Source organism: Centruroides sculpturatus, unplaced genomic scaffold (assembly GCF_000671375.1).
Source record: "Centruroides sculpturatus isolate CEXI.00-Female unplaced genomic scaffold, Cexi_2.0 scaffold678, whole genome shotgun sequence".
In the NCBI taxonomy this organism is placed as follows: domain Eukaryota; kingdom Metazoa; phylum Arthropoda; class Arachnida; order Scorpiones; family Buthidae; genus Centruroides; species Centruroides sculpturatus.
This window is the reverse complement of record NW_019385241.1, coordinates 389,313-399,576: the sequence shown is the minus strand read 5'-3', so window position 1 is coordinate 399,576 and position 10,264 is coordinate 389,313. Positions and strand designations below refer to the sequence as shown.

General features: G+C 28.2%; 1 protein-coding gene across 1 annotated transcript in view; it reads left to right on the top strand.

Moving 5' to 3' along the window:
* The window catches only part of LOC111636617 (coatomer subunit beta-like), a 49,556-nt gene that overhangs the window by 22,665 nt on the left and 16,627 nt on the right, over positions 1 to 10,264 (top strand). Inside the window, exons 3-5 of the mRNA XM_023381900.1 lie at positions 3,816 to 3,910; positions 3,999 to 4,021; positions 5,955 to 6,161. Of these exons, the coding sequence (XP_023237668.1) occupies positions 3,820 to 3,910; positions 3,999 to 4,021; positions 5,955 to 6,161 (321 nt within the window). The 5' untranslated portion in view covers positions 3,816 to 3,819. The remainder of the gene's footprint in view (positions 1 to 3,815; positions 3,911 to 3,998; positions 4,022 to 5,954; positions 6,162 to 10,264) is intronic.

Here is a 10,264-nt window from a genome sequence, read left to right as displayed (position 1 = left end):
AGTTCTGTGTACTTGCTAATTTTTTCAGTGCATGTGTTTTGTACATTGTGAGTGTTTGGAATGGCTATGTCTATAATGTATGTGATTTTATTGTGTTTGTCAATGAGTGTGATGTCTGGTCTGTTGTGGTAAATTGTTTTATCTGTGTATGGCTCTGTCGTAATACAGTTTGTGCGTGTTGTTTTCCAATTACTATTATTATTATTTGTTTTAATACTATAATATCGGCTTTATACTCTTAAAAATAATCCTATTACTTGAATATTGATATTACACAAGAATCTGTTCAATTTATACTTTGTATAATAGTGGTATATTGTCATGGTTTTCTATTCCATTGTGTGCTTTAATTATAAAAAATTTATATTTTTTAACAACAAAAAATCTGTAAAAGAGATGGTTTTAAAGTGTTTAAATCAGTGATAGTTTGTCTACTTAGAAAATGGTGGGGCCAGTTTAAAAAAGTTATTCAGCTAGTAGTAGTATATAGTAGAAAAGTAGATTTTTAGTAGAAAATCAAGATTTTAACATAAAATAACTAAAATGCTTATTTTTGCATGATTTATATATTTATTTATACTAGTTTATGGATATTAATCAGCAAAGTTATGAAGAATACCGTGATGACAAATTCAAAATATGTAATTCAGTAAGAATTAGTGTTGATAATTTAGTAAAATGATCAATAATGAAAACTGATTAATACAATGGAAAAAATAAATACAATAATTATGAATTAATCAATCAGTAAAAAAAATATAAACTGCAAGAGATTGTAAAATGTACAATGATGTGCACACACTAACATACACAGTTAAGCAGTAAGAGTACACTTGGAATAGGATCTGTTGAAGCTGGTCCCAATGCTCCATAAAATTGCACATATTTCATCAGCCAACCCATTAGTAGCAGCAACAGTATGAGTTCCTATGTCTAATATCTCTTCACACTATTTAAAGTGACCAACTTTTTTACAATGATAAGGAGGACAAATAAATTGAAGGAAAAAATATCATAAATAAAAGAAACATTTTATTTGTTGCAACAATAATACACTATATTAATTAATCTCTACTGCATGTGTATGTGCCGTGTTGTGTTTCAGTAAGAAGTAAACAAAGCCACTTGCACTTGGCATGCTCTCTCAAGGTCTTTTGTGCAAAGCGCATGCATCTTATAATCACATCTCGCCGCACTGTACCGAGCCTTGAATTGTCATGTCAAATACAAACACATCACATCACATGAAATGGATCGGCTCTGCATCGATCGAATATGGAGATTTGCAGATTAGTTTCCAAATATTCTTTATATATAAATAGTCTTTATCCCTGAGAAAATTCAGATGAACATAGAGTACTCTATTGTTTTTGTATACTATGTAGGATGTTTGCTGCAAAACTTTTGAAATATTTATTCATGAATGGAATAATGTATATTTTTGTTGTGTTGGAGATGGATTTTGTGCATCCCATGGACAGCGACGATCATCAATAAAACTGTCTTAAACAGAGTCCAACCGAAAATCTCACTGGAAGCCCAGATAATCAAACAGAAATTGTCCTTTTTTGGTTATATAATGAGAACCAGCTCTCTTGAGAAGGTGGTCGTGCTGTCATAGTTAGCAGGAAAAGAGTGTGAGGCCGACCAAGGACTTGGTGGCTCGACACAATTAAAAGAGATATTAAATTGTCTATAACGGAACTGAAGGAGGCTGTGCAAGATAGAGGCATGGAGAGCTTTGATCCTTAGAGTGACCAAGAGTTGGACACAACTAAATGGATAGGATAGGATGTTTTTGTCATACATAACTTAGATAACATTGTTGACTTGTCTCCAAGTCAGTATATTAAATATTTATTTAATATATTTAAAAAGCAGACAAATAGTTAGGAAGAAACTAATATACTTTTGAGTTTGGAAACATTAATTTTGTAAGAGTGGGTGGATATTCAGTTTACTATGTAAAAGAAGATATCTAAAATGAAAATTATCTTTGTGATACTGTATGAGTGAATTTTTTTGTTTATGTTACAGAATTGAAAGAAAAAACTTCTTTAGAATTTGTTTTTTTTTCATTGATTTTTGGTAATATCAGTTAGATTTAACTTTACTTTCTCTTTTTGCGGTATCTTGTTATCAAGTAGAAAGAAAATATAAAGTAAAGATTTAAGCTGTTTGCAGAGAGATATCAATAGTAAATAATAAAATAGTATGGAAACATTGGAAAAAGAAAACTTAAAAGTTGAATAACTTTATTTAGATAGGAAAATAATATAATACATTTTAGGTAATGATAATTGATATGAGGTGATTGTTCAGAAAAATATATTTAAAAAACTCAGATATAATGAACTTAAGCAGATACTTAAATGAGAAATATGAGAATAAATAAAAGAAGATATTAAAAGAATTATTTTATTTCCAGCTATTATGTATTAAGAAATGTGTTTTTGATGAATTTTGTTTCCCTTTTATTAAAAAACATACTAAAAATCTCTAAACTAAATTATTTATGTTTACAGAATAATGCAGTTAAAATAAATTGTCAATTTTGATACTAAACTAGTGAAAAAAATGCAAAATCCAATAACAGCTTATTTTAAATACAGATATTTGAATATAAATACAGTACAATCTTGGTAATCTGACATATATGAGACTGGAAGATTGAGATTGCTTGATTATTGAAAATAAGGTAAATTCAATGATATAATCATTCAGAAAGAAAATATTTAATTATTAACATGATATTAATACTTTGTATTAACTTTGACTACTGATCAAAACATCTAAGTGCACTGCCATCACTGGTAATTATGTTGCCAAGTTGGTGGATTCCCATTAAATTTAGTTGGAAATTGAAGTAACTGTGGATAGTTTAGTTGGTGATACAGTATTTTTGGGGGATCGATTTTTATATTTATATAGTATTGTGTTATAAGATGTACCTTTTTAAACAGCCTAAGATAATGAGCCTATCTTTAATAGCATGATCAAGCTCAAGTGTTCAAGCACAGGCTTGATATCATGCTATTTATAATGGAAAGGTGTTCAAATTTAGTGGAGTTTGAACTAGTAGGAAGCTTGTCAATGACTTGGCAACAATGCCAATAATACCTGAGAGTGACAGATTACTGGACATGTCGGACTAGCAAATGACCAGATTACTGAGACTGTACTGTAAATATTGGAAAGTTAATAATAATTTTTTTAATGTATTCAATATTAATTAATTAAAATTATTAATTTATTTATTTAAATAGTTTTGTATCTGTGAAAAACTGAAATATTTAGTGTTATAACATCTGTAACCTTTGGTTTTTTTAATCAGTATTTATACATATCTATAAAATCTTCAAAAAAAAAAAAAAGAACAAGTGAAGCTAAACTGAATGAGACATTATGAGTATTATATAGGATTGCAAGGATTCAAATCTTGAGATATTAATTTTTTCTTTAATCTCTGCTTCTGGATCTCCTTAGACCCTTTCTGGAGTATTCTAGCAACCAGAGATGACTGAATACAAAATCCGATACTACTTTTCTCAGCTATATTCTGTATTTTTATTGCTTTTATGTTTCTCTGTGATGTATGAAAAGGAGATATTTTTATTGTATTAGTATATTATTCTCAAGATTAATATCTCATAACTATGATATAGAATTTGTATTTGTTTTCTGACACCTAAGATTAGTTTTATTAAACAATACTGTAAATGTTAAAATGTATTTTTAATTTAAATCATAAAAATTAGATATATTTAAAAATTTTTTAATTCTGTATTTTAATTTAACGCATATTTATATTCTAGAAAGATGACTTCGTCAGAGCAAACTTGCTATACCCTCATTAATATTCCAATAGATTCAGAACCACCAAATGAAATACAGCTGAGAAATGATCTAGGTATTTAAATATTTTTATACATTTGAATAATTTTGATTTACAATGATTAATTACATTTTTTAAAAATATTTGAATTTAATTATTTTAGAAAAAGGTGATACCAAAGTCAAAATAGAAGCATTAAAGAGAACTATTCATTTAATTCTTAATGGAGAGAAATTTCCTTCCCTTTTAATGACAATTATTCGATTTGTTTTGCCACTTCAAAATCATGCCATCAAAAAACTTTTATTGATTTTTTGGGAAATTGTTCCAAAAACAACAACTGATGGAAAATTGATGCAAGAGATGATACTAGTGTGTGACGCTTATAGAAAGGCAAGTTTAATGTTGTAAATTATAATCTTAATTTAATTTTAATTTTGTAAGTCTATTGATATAGATACTAAATAGAATACTAACATTTAAAATCTGTGGGTGATTTAAAATCTCAAGTATAATTGTTACAGATTGCATTATACTTGCAGTATTCTTGATTAAAAATTTGTTGTTTTAAAAATTAAAATTAATGAAAATTTTTAGATTTTGTATATTGTTGTAAAATTATACTAGACAACAATATATAGATTCATATAGATCATTGCATATACACTAGAATCTCAACCATGTAGACCACCCATGTGCCACAAAAGTGAAAGTTTGAATGGAATGTTGATTTTTTTCATGGATAAACTGCTCATGTACATAGGCAGAAACCTATAGTTAAGGTTTTAGGGTATTAATCCAATAATGTAATTCATTTTTAGTCTTTTAAATTACCATTTTACTTTTCCGGCTGTTATAACAGATGGAAAGTATAGCGATCTGGCAAAAAATGACCATCCAGATTTTTACATTTTTTATTTTAAGACACCTTGAAACGTTGAGAAATGCAAGAAATTTAGGGGCAATTTCTGTATTTATGAATATTAGTGTATGTGTGTAGCACGATTTTATCCACCCTGTTTGAAACTTAATAACTCTTGTGTTTTTGACAAAAATTTCTGAAATTTTGCAGGGAGGTTTGTTTATTAGGAGAATTGATTTGATGCTATTAAATTTTGGTGAGTAAAGGTTAGTTCACACTGAGTGCAATTCGCTGGCGAAAGCGAAAAACAGAGCGAATAACATGTTAGACATGACGTCGTTTCAGGCAAATTTTACCATTCTGCAAATTTCTTTGAAGTTCGGAACTGTTGAGCTCTTTTTCACTAGCAAAAAAATTTCACCACCAATCGTATTCCCACTAGTTGTCACGTGGTTCTTGTTATTTTCAAGATGGCTACAGAAACTTTCTAACGCAATAGAGTAAGTGTTGTAATTATGGATTTTTAATATTTCTCTCATCCATCATTGTTTTCTTTTTGTCTTATCTTTCTTTCTTAATAAATAAACAAATGTGGTTAATGATGGAATATCGGAAGTGGCCATTTTGATTTTCGAGATGATGTTTTCGCTTGCTTGCAAATGATTGGCTGCTTAAAATTTGCAATAAGTTGCTTTTTGCTTTTGGTTGTATGGGTCAATTTTACTAAGCGAATAAAAATCGCTTTTTGCATTCGCTTTCACTATTTGTTCAGTGTGAACTAAGCTTAAAGGTTGAGGAGGTGGGGAGATAATGGGTGTTCATGTGTATCTCCAGTAGAATCTGACTTAATGACAATTTTACTTGTTATTAGCATTTACAATTTCTTATAAAATTCATCCCTACCCTCAAAATTAAGCTTTTTGCCATTTTATAATAGTTAAAATAAAATATTGTACCAGATGGTACCACAAAAATTTTGATGTTGCAGGGAAAGTTGAGCAACTCGTTAGTGGATTATTTTTTATGCTAAACAGAATGAAAGTATTCAAATAGAATTTAACATCAAAATTTTGACTATATTACTGTTTTACAATTTTAAAATATTACTTGTTCCTTGATTTAGCAAAGATGATGATATAAATCATTTCTAATTATACAATAATACAATTCATTATTGTTACTATTCAATTCATTCCGATATTTTGATTATATGAATCATTATAATGTATTTGTGGTTTGACATTAAATATAGTCAAAATAGAAGCATTAAAGAGAACTATTCATTTAATTCTTAATGGAGAGAAATTTCCTTCCCTTTTAATGACAATTATTCGATTTGTTTTGCCACTTCAAAATCATGCCATCAAAAAACTTTTATTGATTTTTTGGGAAATTGTTCCAAAAACAACAACTGATGGAAAATTGATGCAAGAGATGATACTAGTGTGTGACGCTTATAGAAAGGCAAGTTTAATGTTGTAAATTATAATCTTAATTTAATTTTAATTTTGTAAGTCTATTGATATAGATACTAAATAGAATACTAACATTTAAAATCTGTGGGTGATTTAAAATCTCAAGTATAATTGTTACAGATTGCATTATACTTGCAGTATTCTTGATTAAAAATTTGTTGTTTTAAAAATTAAAATTAATGAAAATTTTTAGATTTTGTATATTGTTGTAAAATTATACTAGACAACAATATATAGATTCATATAGATCATTGCATATACACTAGAATCTCAACCATGTAGACCACCCATGTGCCACAAAAGTGAAAGTTTGAATGGAATGTTGATTTTTTTCATGGATAAACTGCTCATGTACATAGGCAGAAACCTATAGTTAAGGTTTTAGGGTATTAATCCAATAATGTAATTCATTTTTAGTCTTTTAAATTACCATTTTACTTTTCCGGCTGTTATAACAGATGGAAAGTATAGCGATCTGGCAAAAAATGACCATCCAGATTTTTACATTTTTTATTTTAAGACACCTTGAAACGTTGAGAAATGCAAGAAATTTAGGGGCAATTTCTGTATTTATGAATATTAGTGTATGTGTGTAGCACGATTTTATCCACCCTGTTTGAAACTTAATAACTCTTGTGTTTTTGACAAAAATTTCTGAAATTTTGCAGGGAGGTTTGTTTATTAGGAGAATTGATTTGATGCTATTAAATTTTGGTGAGTAAAGGTTANATTTTTTCAGTGCATGTGTTTTGTACATTGTGAGTGTTTGGAATGGCTATGTCTATAATGTATGTGATTTTATTGTGTTTGTCAATGAGTGTGATGTCTGGTCTGTTGTGGTAAATTGTTTTATCTGTGTATGGCTCTGTCGTAATACAGTTTGTGCGTGTTGTTTTCCAATTACTATTATTATTATTTGTTTTAATACTATAATATCGGCTTTATACTCTTAAAAATAATCCTATTACTTGAATATTGATATTACACAAGAATCTGTTCAATTTATACTTTGTATAATAGTGGTATATTGTCATGGTTTTCTATTCCATTGTGTGCTTTAATTATAAAAAATTTATATTTTTTAACAACAAAAAATCTGTAAAAGAGATGGTTTTAAAGTGTTTAAATCAGTGATAGTTTGTCTACTTAGAAAATGGTGGGGCCAGTTTAAAAAAGTTATTCAGCTAGTAGTAGTATATAGTAGAAAAGTAGATTTTTAGTAGAAAATCAAGATTTTAACATAAAATAACTAAAATGCTTATTTTTGCATGATTTATATATTTATTTATACTAGTTTATGGATATTAATCAGCAAAGTTATGAAGAATACCGTGATGACAAATTCAAAATATGTAATTCAGTAAGAATTAGTGTTGATAATTTAGTAAAATGATCAATAATGAAAACTGATTAATACAATGGAAAAAATAAATACAATAATTATGAATTAATCAATCAGTAAAAAAAATATAAACTGCAAGAGATTGTAAAATGTACAATGATGTGCACACACTAACATACACAGTTAAGCAGTAAGAGTACACTTGGAATAGGATCTGTTGAAGCTGGTCCCAATGCTCCATAAAATTGCACATATTTCATCAGCCAACCCATTAGTAGCAGCAACAGTATGAGTTCCTATGTCTAATATCTCTTCACACTATTTAAAGTGACCAACTTTTTTACAATGATAAGGAGGACAAATAATTTGAAGGAAAAAAATATCATAAATAAAAGAAACATTTTATTTGTTGCAACAATAATACACTATATTAATCTCTACTGCATGTGTATGTGCTATGTTGTGTTTCAGTAAGAAGTAAACAAAGCCACTTGCACTTTCATGCTCTCTCAAGGTCTTTTGTGCAAAGCGCATGCATCTTATAATCACATCTCGCTGCATTGTACCGAGCCTTGATGAATTGTCATGTCAAATACAAACACATCACATCACATCACATCACATGAAATGGATCAGCTCTGCATCAATCGAATATGGAGATTTGCAGATTAGTTTTCAAATATTCTTTATATATAGTCTTTATCCCTGAGAAAATTCAGATGAACATAGAGTACTCTATTGTTTTTGTATACTATGTAGGATGTTTGCTGCAAAACTTTTGAAATATTTATTCATGAATGGAATAATGTATATTTTTGTTGTGTTGGAGATGGATTTTGTGCATCCCATGGACAGCAACGATCATCAATAAAACTGTCTTAAACAGAGTCCAACCGAAAATCTCACTGGAAGCCCAGATAATCAAACAGAAATTGTCCTTTTTTGGTTATATAATGAGAACCAGCTCTCTTGAGAAGGCGGTCATGCTGTCATAGTTAGCAGGAAAAGAGTGTGAGGCCGACCAAGGACTTGGTGGCTCGACACAATTAAAAGAGATATTAAATTGTCTATAACGGAACTGAAGGAGGCTGTGCAAGATAGAGGCATGGAGAGCTTTGATCCTTAGAGTGACCAAGAGTTGGACACAACTAAATGGATAGGATAGGATGTTTTTGTCATACATAACTTAGATAACATTGTTGACTTGTCTCCAAGTCAGTATATTAAATATTTATTTAATATATTTAAAAAGCAAACAAATAGTTAGGAAGAAACTAATATACTTTTGAGTTTGGAAACATTAATTTTGTAAGAGTGGGTGGATATTCAGTTTACTATGTACTGAAGATATCTAAAATGAAAATTATCTTTGTGATACTGTATGAGTGAATTTTTTTGTATGTTACAGAATTGAAAGAAAAAACTTCTTTAGAATTTGTTTTTTTTTTATTGATTTTTGGTAATATCAGTTAGATTTAACTTTACTTTTTCTTTTTGCGGTATCTTGTTATCAAGTAGAAAGAAAATATAAAGTAAAGATTTAAGCTGTTTGCAGAGAGATATCAATAGTAAATAATAAAATAGTATGGAAACATTGGAAAAAGAAAACTTAAAAGTTGTATAACTTTATTTAGATAGGAAAATATTATAATACATTTTAGGTGATGATAATTGATATGAGGTGATTGTAAAAAATATATTTAAAAAACTCAGATACAAAGAACTTAAGCAGATACTTAAATGAGAAATATGAGAATAAATAAAAGAAGATATTAAAATAATTATTTTATTTCCAGCTATTATGTATTAAGAAATGTGTTTTTGATGAATTGTGTTTCCCTTTTATTAAAAAAACATACTAAAAATCTCTAAACTAAATTATTTATGTTTACAGAATAATGCAGTTAAAATAAATTGTCAATTTTGATACTAAACTAGTGAAAAAAATGCAAAATCCAATAACAGCTTATTTTAAATACAGATATTTGAATATAAATACAGTACAATCTTGGTAATCTGACATATATGAGACTGGAAGATTGAGATTGTTTGATTATTGAAAATAAGGTAAATTCAATGATATAATCATTCAGAAAGAAAATATTTATTTATTAACATGATATTAATACTTTGTATTAACTTTGACTACTGATCAAAACATCTAAGTGCACTGCCATCACTGGTAATTATGTTGCCAAGTTGGTGGATTCCCATTAAATTTAGTTGGAAATTGAAGTAACTGTGGATAGTTTAGTTGGTGATACAGTATTTTTGGGGGATCGATTTTTATATTTATATAGTATTGTGTTATAAGATGTACCTTTTTAAACAGCCTAAGATAATGAGCCTATCTTTAATAGCATGATCAAGCTCAAGTGTTCAAGCACAGGCTTGATATCATGCTATTTATAATGGAAAGGTGTTCAAATTTAGTGGAGTTTGAACTAGTAGGAAGCTTGTCAATGACTTGGCAACAATGCCAATAATACCTGAGAGTGACAGATTACTGGACATGTCGGACTAGCAAATGACCAGATTACTGAGACTGTACTGTAAATATTGGAAAGTTAATAATAATTTTTTTAATGTATTCAATATTAATTAATTAAAATTATTAATTTATTTATTTAAATAGTTTTGTATCTGTGAAAAACTGAAATATTTAGTGTTATAACATCTGTAACCTTTGGTTTTTTTAATCAGTATTTATACATATCTATAAAATCTTCAAAAAAAAAAAAAAAAACAAG